This window comes from Coregonus clupeaformis, chromosome 1 (genome assembly GCF_020615455.1).
Source record: "Coregonus clupeaformis isolate EN_2021a chromosome 1, ASM2061545v1, whole genome shotgun sequence".
In the NCBI taxonomy this organism is placed as follows: domain Eukaryota; kingdom Metazoa; phylum Chordata; class Actinopteri; order Salmoniformes; family Salmonidae; genus Coregonus; species Coregonus clupeaformis.
Window position 1 is genome coordinate 1,732,181 of NC_059192.1, and position 18,208 is coordinate 1,750,388.

Here is an 18,208-nt window from a genome sequence, read left to right on the forward strand (position 1 = left end):
CAAGGCGCAGCGTGATAGGCGTACATCTTTTAATGAGTACTTTAACCAACAACAACAAAACAACAAAACGATACGTGAAGTCTAAAGGTTCACCAACACAAACCTATACAGATCAAGATCAAGATCCCACAATGAAATAGTGCCAACCGGCTGCCTAAGTATGGTTCCCAATCAGAGACAACGAGAATCAGCTGCCTCTGATTGGGAACCACCCTGGCCAACATAGAAAACACGAACTAGAACGAAACATAGAAAATACAACATAGACACTACACACCCTGGCTCAACATGAAAGAGTCCCCAGAGCCAGGGCGTGACAGTACCCCCCCCCAAAGGCGCGGACTGCGACCGCGCCAACCAAACTCAAGAGGGTAGGGGCCGGGTGGGCATTCCGCCTCGGAGGCGGATCCGGCTCCGGGCGTGACCACCACTCTCTCGCTACCCCCCCGTAGCGCCCCTGGTCTGGTCTGGCCCCGCTGGCCGGAGCTGGACTGGACACCGGTGGAGCGGATTGCTCAGGCTCCGGTGTGGAGCAGCTGACCGGTCCAGGCACCGGTGGAACAGGCACGGGCTGTGCCGGACTGACGACGCGCACCACTGGCTTGGTGCGGGGAGCAGGAACGGGCCGGACCGGGCTGACGACGCGCACCCCTGGCTTGGTGCGGGGAGCAGGAACAGGCCGGACCGGGCTGACGACGCGCACCACTGGCTTGGTGCGGGGAGCAGGAACAGGCCGGACCGGGCTGACGACGCGCACCATTGGCTTGGTGCGGGGAGCAGGAACGGGCCGGACCGGGCTGACGACGCGCACCACTGGCTTGATGCGGGGAGCAGGAACAGGCCGGGCCGGGCTGGCGACGCGCACCACAGGCTTGGTGCGAGGGACAGGAACAGGCCGGACTGGGCTGGCGACGCGCACCACTGGCTTGGTGCGGGGAGCAGGAACAGGCCGGACCGGGCTGGCGACGCGCACCATTGGCTTGGTGCGGGGAGCAGGAACAGGCTGGACCGGGCTGATGACGCGCACCACAGGCTTGGTGCGGGGAGCAGGCACAGGCCGGACCGGGCTGGCGACGCGCACCACAGGCTTGGTGCGAGGGACAGGAACAGGCCAGACCGTACTGGGAACACACACCACTGGCCTTGTGCGGGGATCAGGAACGGGCCGGACCGGACTGGTAACACACCCCAGTACCTCTCGCCGTGCGTCTACACTCTCCTTCCCCCCTCATGACCAATGGCCCCCGTAACCTGGTGGCCTCCTCTCCTAGTCCACAAACTCGCCCTGTAGCTGACTCCAGCAGCCCCGTCGTCCATGCCGTGTGCCCCCAAAAAAATGATTGGGGTTGCCTCTCGCCTGTCCGACGACGGCACGGTTGGCGCCGTGCCTCCTCTCTCGCCAGGGCTTTAACTTTTGCCCATGGCCCTTTGCCCGCGAACATGTCCTCCCAAGACCACCATTCGCCCACCTGGGACATCGCCAACTTCTCCAGTTCCTTTCCCGGTGTCTGCTCCTGAACACGCTGCTTGGTCCTTCTTTGGTGGGATCTTCTGTCACGATCGTCGTAAGAACCGGACCAAGGCGCAGCGTGATAGGCGTACATCTTTTAATGAGTACTTTAACCAACAACAACAAAACAACAAACCAATACGTGAAGTCTAAAGGTTCACCAACACAAACCTATACAGATCAAGATCCCACAATGAACTAGTGCCAACCGGCTGCCTAAGTATGGTTCCCAATCAGAGACAACGAGAATCAGCTGCCTCTGATTGGGAACCACCCTGGCCAACATAGAAAACACGAACTAGAACGAAACATAGAAAATACAACATAGACACTACACACCCTGGGTCAACATGACAGAGTCCCCAGAGCCAGGGCGTGACAGTTGCTGAATATAGCCAAGGCATAATTTAATTATTTGAATGCATCATCATGCATTTGTCTTGGAATAATATCATAATATCGCTTGGAATCTAAGCTTTCAAAGGTGACATGATGGATAAAATGACATGAGGTCATGTTAGGTCCTCACTTGGAATTTAAGCTGTCAGAGGTATTGGGTGTAACATGCAACATGTCAAGAGGTAATCTAAGGTATTTTTGTTATTGATCCCTTGACCTTGGGTGAGCCAGGTAGCGGTCCTACCATACTGTACTGTGATGCTCATAATAGGATCTGAAAGGATCAACACAAAGATATTTACATGAGGAATAGACCAGGTCACGTCAAGACCAAGTCTCTAACATGACCTCAGATGAACCTATATTACCTGCCCTAGAAACACATGGTCTTGGCAATAGTAAGAAGCCTTGTCCAAAGCCAAGCCACAACGGCCAATAAGACAGGAGCTCATGTGAGCTCCTGTTTCTGTAGCGTGAGGCAGCTTGATGTACAAGTACATCCACTGGACAGGGCAATAGTCTATCGCAGGGCCTTATTGGCTATGGAAAAATTGAGAAAAGCTGTAGGAGTTTCTGGACCCTTTTTTATTCTTTAAAGGAGCAATCTGGCAACTTCATTTTGGGTTGTGATAGAGTAAGAAGGTTAAACTAAGCTCATGAGGCATTAAGACATTATATTCTTCAAGAATAAATGGCTGTATATCATTAATTCCAAAGTCAAACCCAGATTACCCCTTTTAAAAGTGCATCCTTCTTTGAAGTAATCACTTATTAGAAATGGCTGGACATGCGAAAGACATGTGGTGGAGCCCTTGTGTTCACCTATCCAATCATATCTAATCAGTGATTACTTCCATGTACTTTTAAGGAATTCGTACAGTACCCTTTTCCCCTGGTCCTATATTAACCCCTAGCTCTACCCCACTACTTACAAGCGAGTCTTATGAAAGCTGACAATTTATGGCCAGTAATAGGATTTGAGTATGTGTTGCTAATGCTGTTGTAACAGGGAAGGGTTCATGTAAGGTATGAGGGCCTAACATGTTACACCAGGGGCTGTATGTATCAAGCATCTCAAAGTACAATGCTGATTCAGGATCAGTTTTGCCACTGGATTACAATAAATAAGGTTACATGGACATGGAAGACATGCTCCTATTCTGAGACACTTGATACATACAGTTGAAGTCGGAAGTTTACATACACTTAGGTTGGAGTCATTAAAACTCATTTTTCAACCACTCCACAAATGTATTGCTAACAAACTATAGTTTTGGCAAGTCGGAAGGACATCTACTTTGTGCATGAAACAAGTAATTTTTCCAACAACTGTTTACAGACAGATTATTTCACTTATAATTAACTGGATCACAATTCCAGTGGGTCAGAAGTTTACATACACTAAGTTGACGGTGCCTTTAAACAGCTTGGAAAATTCCAGAAAATGGCTTTAGAAGCTTCTGATAGGCTAATTGACATAATTTGAGTCAATTGGAGGTGTACCTGTGGATGTATTTCAAGGCCTACCTTCAAACTCAGTGCCTCTTTGCTTGACATCATGAGAAAATCAAAAGAAATCAGCCAAGACCTCAGAAACAAAATTGTAGACCTCCACAAGTCTGGCAATTTCCAAACGCCTGAAGGTACCACGTTCATCTGTACAAACAATAGTACGCAAGTATAAACACCATGGGACCACGCAGCCGTCATACCGCTCAGGAAGGAGACGCGTTCTGTCTCCTAGAGATGAACGTACTTTGGTGCGAAAAGTGCAAATCAATCCCAGAACAACAGCAAATGACCTTGTGAAGATGCTGGAGGAAACAGGTACAAAAGTATCTATATCCACAGTAAAATGAGTCCTATATCGACATAACCTGAAAGGCCGCTCAGCAAGGAAGAAGCCACTGCTCCAAAACCGCCATAAAAAAGCCAGACTACGGTTTGCATCTGCACATGGGGACAAAGATCGTACTTTTTGGAGAAATGTCCTCTTGTCTGATGAAACAAAAATAGAACTGTTTGGCAATAATGACCATCGTTATGTTTGGAGGAAAAAGGGGGGACTTGCAAGCCAAAGAACACCATCCCAACCGTGAAGCACAGGGGTGGCAGCATCGTGCTTTGCTGCAGGAGGGACTGGTGCACTTCACAAAATAGATGGCATCATGAGGAAGGAAAAGTATGTGGATATATTGAAGCAACATCTCAAGACATCAGTCATGGAGGTTAAAGCTTGGTCGCAAATGGGTCTTCCAAATGGGCAATGACACCAAGCATACTTCCAAAGTTGTGCCAAAATGGCTTAAGGACAACAAAGTCAATGTATTGTAGTGGCCATCACAAAGGCCTGACCTCAATCCTATAGAAAATGTGTGGGCAGAACTGAAAAAGCGTGTGCGAGCAAGGAGGTCTACAAACCTGACTCAGTTACACCAGCTCTGTCAGGAGGAATGGGCCAAAATTCACCCAACTTATTGTGGGAAGCTTGTGGAAGGCTACCCGAAACGTTTGACTCAAGTTAAACAATTTAAAGGCAATGCTACCAAATACTAATTGAGTGTAAACTTCTGACCCACTGAGAATGTGATGAAAGAAATAAAAGCTGAAATAAATCATTCTCTCTACTATTATTCTGACATTTCACATTCATAAAATAAAGTGGTGATCCCTAACTGACCTAAGACAGGGAATTTTTACTAGGATTAATTGTGAAAAACTGAGTTTTAATGTATTTGGCTAAGGTGTATGTAAACTTTCAACTTCAACTGTATGGCCCAAGAGCTTGATATTATTTTCTTACAATGTTAAGCTATGTATGAGGGATATATTGTATACAGTATGTGAAAATATATGTACGCACTGCTCAGAAACCTATTTAATTTTAATTTTGTGTACAATATACTGTACATTGACTATAACCTCTTGTGTAATACTCCTCGCTGCCAGTCTCTGTCCCCCTTAAGACAAACAGCTGAAATCAGTCCTTTTTGTGTGCCCTAGTAGTAATAAATGAGTTTCTGGATAGAAGTAAAGCACAACTGCATGGAGAATTGTGTGTTTTGTCTTTCATAGGCTCCCCCAGGAGTCCTTAGTCCTATGTTGTCTAGTTTGAGACGGGAATCAATAGCTGTGGATTTACTATGAGAGCACAACAAGAGAGATAAAAAGAGGCAGGCCAAGAAATTATTTGAGTGACTGAGTACTAGAGACAGCATGGCAGCATGATAGAGGTACTGGGACTCGAAAACTGACTAAATAATGTGTGTGTGGGGGGGAATAATGTGACATATAGGGGGATGTTTTGGGGGAAAGTAGGCGTATGTCGCGTGTCACTACTTCACAGGAGAGCCATTTGAACATAAACTTGTATTTTATTTTATCAAAATGTGTTTTTTTCAGAAATGCCTTCTGGAACATGTGAACTTTCGTGTGCCTTAATAACAAACTTGTATGCCATCTGTAAATACGAATAAAATTGTTAAATTATGAGCCTAGTTGGTTTAATCACGGAAAAGCAACCTTCCCGCTAGCCATGATTGGCTGAGATAATGAGTGGGCTGGACATGCCGAGAGATGAGTTCGGATTGGTCTGCCATGTAGCACGCTTCTGTCCATAACATGAGCTGGTCAGTATGTGTAGGTAATCCTTTCTAATGTGGCTTTTTTGAAAGATATCACGTAGTAGAACTGCATAAGTGTTGCTCTCCACTTTCTGGAGGACCGGGATTTGAAATCAGTGGAAATAGATTATGATGGCTTTTCTGGCGTTTGATTGCAAATATGCAGAACACACAGAAGGCTGTTGTATAAAACACCTGTCTCCGGATTACATCTTCAAACTAAGGGCAACCATGGCATCCGTGACAGAGAGGGTGAAGCATCCATCCATGTATACGGGTAAGATAGTCTACCTTAGCCTCCCGAATGGCGAAGCGGTCTAAGGCTAGGGTTCGATCCCAGGCTGTGTCACAGCCGGCTATGACCGGGACACCCATGAGGCGGCGAACAATTGGCCCAGCGTCGTCCGGGTTAGGGAAGGGTTTGGCCGGCCCGGGATGTCCTTGTCCCATCGCGCTCTAGCGACTCCTTGTGGGGTGCCGGGCACCTGCAAGCTGACTTTGGTTGCCAGCTGGACGGTGTTTCCTCCGACACATTGGTGCGGCTGGCTTAAGGGTTAAGTGAGCAGTGTGTCAAGAAGCAGTGCGGCTTGGCAGGGTCGTGTTCCGGAGGACGCATGGCTCTCGACCTTTGCCTCTCCCGAGTCCATAGGGGAGTTGCAGCGATGGGACAAGACTGTAACTACCAATTGGATATCCCAAAATTGGGGAGAAAAAGTGGTAAAAGTACTCAAAAAAAATTATTGTACACGTGTGTGTGTGTATATATATATATATATATATATATATATATATATGAGTCTAGCTAGCTACATTTTCAGATATTACACGTTTCTAATTTTGTCAGAAAGTCATTTTCATTTCAAGTTAGTGTACTGTTAGCTCGCTAGCTAACGTTACATATATGATCTGTGTAGTTATATTATTCGTATCTCAGAGCCATTTGCATTGCTGGTTATAGCCTAATGTTAGCTAGCTAACATTGAACCTGGTTGGTTAGCTACCTGCAGATTCATGCAGGGTAGTAACGTTATGAGTTGGGATGAAATCAAATCAAATCAAATCAAATTTTATTGGCCACATGCGCCGAATACAACAGGTGCAGACATTACAGTGAAATGCTTACTTACAGCCCTTAACCAACAGTGCATTTATTTTTAATAAAACAGTACAATAAAACAACAACAAAAAAGTGTTGAGAAAAAAAGAGCAGAAGTAAAATAAAATAACAGTAGGGAGGCTATATATACAGGGGGGTACCGGTGCAGAGTTAATGTGGGGGGGCACTGGCTAGTTGAGGTAGTTGAAGTAATATGTACATGTGGGTAGAGTTAAAGTGACTATGCATAAATAATTAACAGAGTAGCAGCAGTGTAAAAAGATGGGGTGGCGGGTGGGGGTGGGGAGGCAGTGCAAATAGTCTGGGTAGCCATGATTAGCTGTTCAGGAGTCTTATGGCTTGGGGGTAGAAGCTGTTGAGAAGTCTTTTGGACCTAGACTTGGCACTCCGGTACCGCTTGCCATGCGATAGCAGAGAGAACAGTCTATGACTAGGGTGGCTGGAGTCTCTGACAATTTTGAGGGCCTTCATCTGACACCGCCTGGTATAGAGGTCCTGGATGGCAGAAGCTTGGCCCCAGTGATGTACTGGGCCGTACGCACTACCCTCTGTAGTGCCTTGCGGTCGGAGGCCAAACAGTTGCCATACCAGGCGGTGATGCAACCAGTCAGGATGCTCTCGATAGTGCAGCTGTATAATTTTTTGAGGATCTGAGGACCCATGCCAAATCTTTTCAGTCTCCTGAGGGGGAATAGGCTTTGTCGTGCCCTCTTCACAACTGTCTTGGTGTGTTTGGACCATGATAGTTTGTTGGTGATGTGGACACCAAGGAACTTGAAGCTCTCAACCTGTTCCGCTACAGCCCAGTCGATGAGAATGGGGGCGTTCTCAGTCCTCTTTTTTTTCCTGAAGTCCACAATCATCTCCTTTGTCTTGGTCACATTGAGGGAAAGGTTGTTATTCTGGCACCACACGGCCAGGTCTCTGACCTCCTCCGTATAGGCTGTCTCATCGTTGTCGGTGATCAGGCCTACCACTGTTGTGTCGTCGGCAAACTTAATGATGGTGTTGGAGTCGTGCCTGCCCATGCAGTCATGGGTGAACAGGGAGTACAGGAGGGGACTGAGCACGCACCCCTGAGGGGCCCCCGTGTTGAGGATCAGTGTGGCAGTTGTGTTGTTACCTACCCTTACCACCTGGGGGCGGCCCGTCAGGAAGTCCAGGATCCAGTTGCAGAGGGAGGTGTTTAGTCCCAGGATCCTTAGCTTAGTGATGAGCTTTGAGGGCACTATGGTGTTGAATGCTGAGCTGTAGTCAATGAATAGCATTCTCACGTAGGTGTTCCTCTTGTCCAGGTGGGAAAGGGCAGTGTGGAGTGCAATAGAGATTGCATCATCTGTGGATCTGTTGAGGCGGTATGCAAATTGGAGTGGGTCTAGGGTTTCTGGGATAATGGTGTTGATGTGAGCCATGACCAGCCTTTCAAAGCACTTCATGGCTACAGACGTCAGTGCTACGGGTCGGTAGTCATTTAGGCAGGTTATCTTAGTGTCCTTGGGCACGGGGACTATGGTGGTCTGCTTGAAACATGTTGGTATTACAGACTCAGTCAGGGACATGTTGAAAATGTCAGTGAAGACACTTGCCAGTTGGTCAGCACATGCTCGGAGGACATGTCCTGGTAATCTGTCTGTGAATGTTGACCTGCTTAAAAGTCTTACTCCCATCGGCTACGGAGAGCGTGATCATATAGTCATCCGGAACAGCTGGTGCTCTCATGCATGCTTCAGTGTTGCTTGCCTCGAAGTGAGCATAAAAGTGGTTTAGCTCGTCTGGAAGTCTTGTATCACTGGGCAGCTCGCGGCTGTGCTTCCCTTTGTAGTCTGTAATAGTTTTCAAGCCCTGCCACATCCGACGAGCTTCAGAGCCAGTGTAGTACGATTCAATCTTAGTCCTGTGTTGACTCTTTGCCTGTTTGATGGTTCGTCGGAGGGCATAGCGAGATTTCTTATAAGCGTCCGGGTTAGAGTCCCGCTCCTTGAAAGCGGCAGCTCTACCCTTTAGCTCAGTGCGGATGTTGCCTGTAATCCATGGCTTCTGGTTGGGGTATGTACGTACGGTCACTGTGGGGACGACATCATCGATGCACTTATTGATGAAGCCTGTGACTGATGTGGTGTACTCCTCAATGCTATCTGAAGAATCCCGGAACATGTTCCAGTCTGTGCTAGCAAAACAGTCCTGTAGCTTAGCATCTGCGTCGTCTGACCACTTTTTTATTAAACTAGTCACTGGTGCTTCCTGCTTTAGTTTTTGCTTATAAGCAGGAATCAGGAGGATAGAGTTATGGTCAGATTTGCCAAATGGAGGATGAGGGAGAGCTTTGTAAGCGTCTCTGTGTGTGGAGTAAAGGTGGTCTAGAGTTTTTTTTCCTCTGGTTGCACATTTAACATGCTGGTAGAAATGAGGTAGAACGGATTTAAGTTTCCCTGCGTTAAAGTCTCCGGCCACTAGGAACGCTGCCTCTGGATGAGCGTTTTCCTGTTCACTTATGGCCTTATACAGCTCATTCAGTGCAATCTTAATGCCAGCATTGGTTTGTGGTGGTAAATAGACAGCTATGAAAAATATAGGTAAATAGTGTGGTCTACAGCTTATCATAAGATACTCTACCTCAGGCGAGCAAAACTTAGAGACTTCCTTAGTATTTGATTTTGTGCACCAGCTGTTGTTTACAAATATACTCAGACCGCCACCCCTTGTCTTACCGGAGTCAGCCATGGTTCATTGTTTAGCTAGCTAGCTACATGTCTAAACAAAAGACTCCACTATGCAAGTAACCAATTCAATAGAATGTTCATAATGTCACTGCGACAACTGTCGAAGACGTAGCTGGTAAATTCACTCTGGCTATCTACTCCGATTTCAGAGCACTCTCGTCTGAGTGTGCCAGAGCGCAGAACAACTGACAAATTTACGAACTCTCAACAGCCGTTGAATATGGCCGGTGTCAGTAAACTTTGGCAAAAAAGCGTCATTAAATTGTTGCCAGCAGCACATTTGCAGTCACCAACGCTCTGGATAACATAAAAACAGCCTAACCAGCTCTGCTAGGGCGAGTAAAATGGTCAGAGTGAGCTTTTCTCTCATTTGTGTCTGGAAGTAGCTAGCAAGCTAGCCAACATTAGCCAGTTAGCTTGGGTGCTTGACTGCTGTGGTTAGGTCAGAACGCTCAGATCAACCCTACTCCTCGGCCAGAGCATCCAGTGTGCGGCGAAAACGCTCAGAATTGACGAACGGACAATCTGACAATGCTCTGAGTTTACGAATGCCCAGAACGCACTCTGAGCACACTCTGGCACTCCAGATAAAATGTACGAACACACCCGTAGTATAAACCAGCCTTTAGTCTTGAAATCTTTGGTTGTTTAGTACATGGCCTCACATGTGAATCCTTAAAGAGATGGGTGGGGCTACTGCTTTAGAGGGTGTGAACGATGCTGAATGGGTGTAGACAAAGAAGAGCTCTCCAGTATGCTTACCAAAACATTCAAGGGCCATTTTCTCAAAAGTTATTTTACAAGTTTATCAACATTCATAGCAGAATTACTTTCCCATTGTTCCTCAACGGTAGTGTATGATATACCATTTTCTAGCTCTTAGTCTCTATTTTTATCCGATGTAAAAAACACTATCAAATCTTGTTACATAAGACCGAATCGAGCCGGTCGGTCACATATTTGTAACAAGGCAGCAGCTGCCACCTAGACACTGCAATGAGGAGAGGGCTGATACAACAGAGGGGATGAGTGAGGGGAGGGGGGAACAAGGGGAGTGTGAGGTGGAGAGAGGGAGGGGGGGGGGGTTAGAAAATAGGCTGGCAGGAGGCATACCCCATGCTGCCGTATTGGTTTCCGGAGGAGAGCTTTTCTCCTGCATTTCTCACCTCTGTCTAGCTTGCATAGCTTATTTTTCACTCAAAGGATACACCATCTCCCTGGACAAATTTTATACGTATCAATCCTCATTTTCTGGTCAGTTTTACCTGGATACCAATGGTCATGGTCAAAGAAAAAGGTAACTGAATCGTATTGGAGTTGCTGTGTCTGTGCGATTTTCCTTTGTCAGCTTTATTGTCCACAGTCGGTTCTGATGTGCAGTGTGTTTTTGTGGATCTGTCCTGGTTTGAGTGTTACGTTGTACATGTATTGCTGATGTAAGTTGCGGACCAGTATTAGTGATTAGCAACAACATTTTGTACGCATACTAAAGCGTAACCAATCCACACAGGTTAGAACATGGCTCTACAACCCTGTTCCTGGAGAACTACCGTCCTGTAGGTTTTCGCTCCAACCCTAATCTAGCACACCTGATGCTAATAATTAGCTGGTTGATAATCTGAATCAGGTTAGTTACAACTGGTGTTGAAGCGAAAACCTACAGGAGGGTAGCTCTCCAGGAACAGGGTTGGAGAGCCCTGGGTTAGAAGATCTATTTTAGCTATCAAGGAGTTATCTGAAGCGAAGCGCTCTGCTGATAAAGACACATGCAAACATACAGTTTCTTATGCTGAAATACGCCCGTTGATATTTGGGTTTGACTGTGGTTTTGACAGTGATGCTTTTCCTGGCAAAACAGTTAATCGAATGGCTTGATGGCCAGTTTGAGGGGTGAGTTTGTGGCTGGCACTTGCATTATTGCATTGTTGTTTTCCTTACAAATAATACCTTTGGACATGTTTGCGTTTCTATCAAAGTAAGTGCCTTATTTTCTGTATATCGTGTTGTCGTTTTTACTGTAGTTTATACAGTCGTGGTCAAAAGTTTTGAGAATGACACAAATATGAATTTTCACAAAGTCTGCTGCCTCAGTTTTTATGATGTTAATTTGCATATACTCCAGAATGTTATGAAGAGTGATCAGATGAATTGCAATTAATTGCAAAGTCCCTCTTTGCCATGAAAATGAACTTAATCCCCAAAAAACATTTCCACTGCATTTCAGCCCTGCTACAAAAGGACCACCTGACATCATGTCAGTGATAATCTCGTTAACACAGGTGAGAGTGTTGACGAGGACAAGGCTGGAGATCACTCTGTCATGCTGATTGAGTTAGAATAACAGACTGGAAGCTTTAAAAGGAGGGTGGTGCTTGAAATCATTGTTCTTCCTCTGTTAACCATGGTTACCTGCAAGGAAACACTTGCCATCATCATTGCTTTGCACAAAATGGGCTTCACAGGCAAGAATATTGCTGATAGTAAGATTACACCTAAATCAACCATTTATCAGATCATCAAGAACTTCAAGGAGAGAGGTTCAATTGTTGTGAAGAGGGCTTCAGGGCGCCCAAGAAAGTCCAGCAAGCGCCAGAACCGTCTCCTAAAGTTGATTCAGCTGCGGGATTGGGGCACCACCAGTGCAGAGCTTGCTCAGGAATGGCAGCAGGCAGGTGTGAGTGCATCAGCACGCACAGTGAGGCGAAGACTTTTGGAGGATGGCCTGGTGTCAAGAGGAAGCCACTTCTCTCCAGGAAAAACATCAGGGACAGACTGATATTCTGCAAAAGGTACAGGGATTGGACTGCTGAGGACTGGGGTAAAGTCATTTTCTCTGATGAATCCCCTTTCCGATTGTTTGGGGCGTCCGGAAAAAAGCTTGTCCGGAGAAGACAAGGTGAGCGCTACCATCAGTCCTGTGTCATGCCAACAGTAAAGCATCCTGAGACCATTCATGTGTGGGGTTGCTTCTCAGCCAAGGGAGTGGGCTCACTCACAATTTTGCCTAAGAACACAGCCATGAATAGAGAATGGTACCAAAACATCCTCCAAGAGCAACTTCTCCCAACCATCCAAGAACAGTTTGGTGACGAACAATGCCTTTTCCAGCATGATGGAGCACCTTGCCATAAGGCAAAAGTGATAACTAAGTGGCCCGGGGAACAAAACATCGACATTTTGGGTCAATGGCCAGGAAACTCCCCAGACCTTAATCCCATTGAGAACTTGTGGTCAATCCTCAAGAGGCGGGTGGACAAACAAAAACCCACAAATTCTGACAAACTCCAAGCATTGATTATGCAAGAATGGGCTGCCATCAGTCAGGGTGTGGCCCAGAAGTTAATTGACAGCATGCCAGGGCGGATTGCAGAGGTCTTGAAAAAGAAGGGTCAACACTGCAAATATTGACTCTTTGCATAAACTTAATGTAATTGTCAATAAAAGTATTTGACACTTATGGAATGCTTGTAATTATACTTCAGTATACCATAGTAATATCTGACAAAAATATTTAAAAACACTGAAGCAGCAAACTTTGTGAAGACCAAAGTTTCTCAAAACGTTTCACCACGACTGTACATTTGTGTACAGAGTGGAAAGTGGAGCACTGGTGTAGAGGTCACAAGAGGCTGCTGAGGGGAGGACAGCTCATAATAATGGCTGGAATGGAGTGAATGGAATGGTATCAAACCCATGGAAACCATGAGTTTGATGAGTTCGATACCATTCCATTTACTTTGTTCCAGCCATTACTATGAGCCTGTCCTCCCCAATTAAGTTGCCACCAACCTCCTGTGGTAGGGATCAATACTGCGCAGAGCAGCCCCAGTTAGACTGCACACACATTCATCAGTCTGCAGCTGTAACCATGGCAACGGGTTAAAAGGTACACTCCATTGTTATCTGCCATGGCCTCATTCATAGGGAGGTATTTCTTACTAAAATCAATCCATGTCCTACCATAATACACTGCTCAAAAAAATAACGGGAACACTTAAACAACACAATGTAACTCCAAGTCAATCACACTTCTGTGAAATCAAACTGTCCACTTAGGAAGCAACACTGATTGACAATACATTTCACATGCTGTTGTGCAAATGGAATAGACAACAGGTGGAAATTATAGGCAATTAGCAAGACACCCCCAATAAAGGACTAGTTTTCCTACTAGCATTGACTTTGCTGATAGCTTCTTTTATTGAGGAAATATTTACTTACTGTGATGTGGTTGTCTCACCTAGCTATCTTAAGATGAATGCACTGTAAGTCGCTTTGGATAAGAGGGTCTGCTAAATGACTAAAATTAAAAATGTAAATGTGTGTTTGTGTGTGCGGGTCTGTGTGCGTGCATGCTTGTATCTATATAAATGTAGATGGTGACTGTGTGTGTGTGTGCATACAAGTGTGTGTGTGTGTGTGTCAGTGTAAATGCATCACTGTCATCACATTAGTCATATCAATAAATTATTTTAAATCATACACTCTTAGAATTGACCCTAAAAGGGTTATTCGGCTGTCCCCATTGGATAACCCTTTGAATAACCCTTTTGGTTAAATGTAGAACCCTTTCCACAGAGGGTAGAGCTCTGCTACCCGACCCGAGCCTGACGGGCGGCGACATTATACATCGGTTAAGGGCTGGGTAGGGCCTGCTTTTTCATCAATGACTAGGGTACGGGCAGGGTTCGGGTATAACTAAATTGATCGCTAACATTTTGAAACCGAGCAATTTGTGCGTGCTCTGCTGCACAGTACAGTCATCGAAATCAAATCAAATGTTATTTGTCACATGCAGCGAATACAGATCATAACATGGTGTCAGAAGTGCTTCAACCTCATCAAAAATAAAACAAGAGAGATTATTTCACTGAAAATAATAATGTTCCTTGAGTTTTGTCGGAGTTTAGACTGAAAAAAAGTAGCTAACTGCTCTCTCATGTCTCTTCATTGAGCGGAGCAGCCCAAGTGGAGTCGTTGCTATGGATACTTAGACTCAGAGAGCCGCCATGAGTAGAGCTCATGCAGAGTGAGCTGTGTGCAGGGAGAAAGTGACAGAAACAGAGGAGCAGCTAATGGATTTACTAACAAAGGAAATTATTTCAGGTATCGGGCAGGCCCGGGCCTTAAATTTGACAGAAACAATAAGGCATGGGTAGGGCTCGGCCGTAAAATGTATGCCCTTGCAGGGCTCTAACAAAGGGTTCTACATGGAACCCAAAATAGTTCTACCTGGAACCAAAAAGGGTTCTCCAATGGGGACAGCTGAATAACCCTTTTGGAACCCTTTTTTCTACGAGTGTATGAACAGACAGTGACAGTTGTGTATGTGTGTATAGAGTTGTCAATGCATACCTATAACCCAGTAAATATTCCAGTATGTTCATAAAGATGAATCCGTTCTCTCTGGTAGCAGAGAAAGTCCTTTACCACTTGACAAATTACACTTGGCATGAGACTCTGAACCTTTGGTTGATTCCACATGAACCTTTGGTTGATTCCACATGAACCTTTGGTTGATTCCACATGTTTATCTTCCCCAAAAAGCTATAGAGCCCCACAGTGGAGTTGTCATACAGTGAGGAAAAAAAGTATTTGATCCCCTGCTGATTTTGTACGTTTGCCCACTGACAAAGAAATTATCAGTCTATAATTTTAATGGTAGGTTTATATGAACAGTGAGAGACAGAATAACAACAAAAAAATCCAGAAAAACGCATGTCAAAAATGTTTAAAATTGACTTGCATTTTAATGAGGGAAATAAGTATTTGACCCCCTCTCAATCAGAAAGGTTTCTGGCTCCCAGGTGTCTTTTATACAGGTAACAAGCTGAGATTAGGAGCACACTCTTAAAGGGAGTGCTCCTAATCTCAGCTTGTTACCTGTATAAAAGACACCTGTCCACAGAAGCAATCAATCAATCAGATTCCAAACTCTCCACCATGGCCAAGACCAAAGAGCTCTCCAAGGATGTCAGGGACAAGATTGTAGACCTACACAAGGCTGGAATGGGCTACAAGACCATCGCCAAGCAGCTTGGTGAGAAGGTGACAACAGTTGGTGCGATTATTCGCAAATGGAAGAAACACAAAATAACTGTCAATCTCCCTCGGCCTGGGGCTCCATGCAAGATCTCACCTCGTGGAGTTGCAATGATCATGAGAACAGTGAGGAATCAGTCCAGAACTACACGGGAGGATCTTGTCAATGATCTCAAGGCAGCTGGGACCATAGTAACCAAGAAAACAATTGGTAACACACTACGCCGTGAAGGACTGAAATCCAGCAGCGCCCGCAAGGTCCCCCTGCTCAAGAAAGCACATATACAGGCCCGTCTGAAGTTTGCCAATGAACATCTCAATGATTCAGAGGAGAACTGGGTGAAAGTGTTGTGATCAGATGAGACCAAAATCGAGCTCTTTGGCATCAACTCAACTCGCCGTGTTTGGAGGAGGAGGAATGCTGCCTATGACCCCAAGAACACCATCCACACCGTCAAACATGGAGGTGGAAACATTATGCTTTGGGGGTGTTTTTCTGCTAAGGGGACAGGACAACTTCACCGCATCAAAGGGACGATGGACGGGGCCATGTACCGTCAAATCTTGGGTGAGAACCTCCTTCCTTCAGCCAGGGCATTGAAAATGGGTTGTGGATGGGTATTCCAGCATGACAATGACCCAAAACACATGGCCAAGGCAACAAAGGAGTGGCTCAAGAAGAATCACATTAAGGTCCTGGAGTGGCCTAGCCAGTCTCCAGACCTTAATCCCATAGAAAATCTGTGGAGGGAGCTGAAGGTTCGAGTTGCCAAACGTCAGCCTCGAAACCTTAATGACTTGGAGAAGATCAGCAAAGAGGAGTGGAACAAAATCCCTCCTGAGATGTGTGCAAACCTGGTGGCAAACTACAAGAAACGTCTGACCTCTGTGATTGCCAACAAGGGTTTTGCCACCAAGTACTAAGTCATGTTTTGCATAGGGGTCAAATACTTATTTCCCTCATTAAAATGCAAATCAATTCATAACATTTTTGACATGCGTTCTTTCTGGATTTTTTTGTTGTTATTCTTTCTCTCACTGTTCAAATAAACCTACCATTAAAATTATAGACTGATCATGTCTTTGTCAGTGGGCAAACGTACAAAATCAGCAGGGGATCAAATACTTTTTTCCCTCACTGTAATACCCATAAAACCTAGCGGTCAAACAGGGAAATGGTTCCAATCGTTTTTCCACCATTCATTTTTCCCATAGGGGATTTTAGAAACACTTAAAATAAGGGCTGTGTTTCGTGTAGGCTTACTTTGGCGTGACATTTTGATAACCATGCAAATCTCTCTTGGACAAGGTGACTTTTATCAATATATTCTGCTCTATTTACTCTCAGATTCGAAAATGCCAATACTACAAATCCTTTCAACACCTGCACGTCCTCTCTAGCTGACACCTTTGCTAACAGGTATTGTGTCAATTTTAAAACTTGCACAAAACAGTTCACAGAATTGTCCCTATGAAGAAATGTAGCCAATTTACTAATCACTACATTTAGCTAACATTAGATAGTTAATCCAGAGATTCTTACCTTTGGCTCGATTCATCAGTCTCATCCAGATCATCATGGCATTTGTAGTTCTTTATGATAGCCACATTAGCAGCTAATTAACGTTTTTTTGGGGGGTAAATACAGGTGAATATATTGATAAAAGTTATGTTGTCCTAGAGAGAGTTACACTGTTATCAAATCGTCATGCAAGGGTAAGCCTACACGAAACACAGCCCTTATGTGACCGACCAGCTCGATTCGATCTTATGTAGCACATTTTGAAATTGTGTTTTTTACATTGGATAAAAGTAGAGTCTCAGAGCTAGAAAATTGTATATCATACACTACAGTTGAGGAACAATGGGAAAGTAATTCTGCTTTGAAAGTTGATAAACTTGTAAAATAACTTTTGAGAAAATGACCCTTGAATGTTTTGGTACAGATACTAGGGAGCTCTTCTTTGTCTACACTCATTCAGCATCATTCACACCCTCTAAAGCCTTAGCCCCACCCATCTCTTTAAGGATTCACATGTGAGGCCATGTACTAAACAACCAAAGATTTCAAGACTAAAGGCTGGTTTATACTACGGGTGTGTTTGTAAATTTTATCTGGAGTGCCAGAGTGTGCTCTGGGCATTCGTAAACTCAGAGCGTTGTCAGATTGTCAGTTCGTAAATTCTGAGCGTTTCGCTGCACACTGGATGCTCTGGCTGAGGAGTAGGGTTGATCTGAGCGTTCTGATCCTAACAATAGCAGTCAAGCACCCAAGCTAACTGGCTAACGTTGGCTAGCTTGCTAGCTACTTCCAGACACAAATGAGAGAAAAGCTCACTCTGACCATTTTACTCGCCCTAGCAGAACTGGTTAGGCTGTTTTTATGTTATCCAGAGCGTTGGTGACTGCAAATGTGCTGCTGGCAACAATTTAATGACGCTTTTTTGCCAACGTTTACTGACACCGGCCATATTCAACGGGAGTTGAGAGTTTGTAAATTTGTCAGTTATTCTGCGCTCTGGCACACTCAGACGAGAGTGCTCTGAAATCGGAGTAGATAGCCAGAGCGAATTTACCAGCTACGTCTTCGACAGTTGTCGCAGTGACATCATGAACATTCTATTGAAATGGTTACTTGCATAGTGGAGTCTTTTGTTTAGACATGTAGCTAGCTAGCTAAACAATCAACCATGATCCCAACTCATAACGTTACTACCCTGCATGAATCTGCAGGTAGCTAACCAACCAGGTTCAATGTTAGCTAGCTAACATTAGGCTATAACCAGCAATGCAAATG

General features: G+C 45.1%; 1 protein-coding gene across 6 annotated transcripts in view; it reads left to right on the plus strand.

Moving 5' to 3' along the window:
• Window positions 1–18,208, plus strand: part of LOC121568072 (actin-binding LIM protein 1) — a 182,707-nt gene that overhangs the window by 24,234 nt on the left and 140,265 nt on the right. The window contains exon 1 of one of the 6 annotated variants that reach the window (XM_041878664.2): window positions 10,482–10,666. The exons of the other annotated variants lie outside the window; for them this stretch is intronic. Within the exon in view, the coding sequence (XP_041734598.1) occupies window positions 10,645–10,666 (22 nt within the window). The 5' untranslated portion in view covers window positions 10,482–10,644. Of the gene's footprint in view, window positions 1–10,481; window positions 10,667–18,208 lie in introns of those variants that run through there. 6 annotated transcript variants of the gene reach the window in all.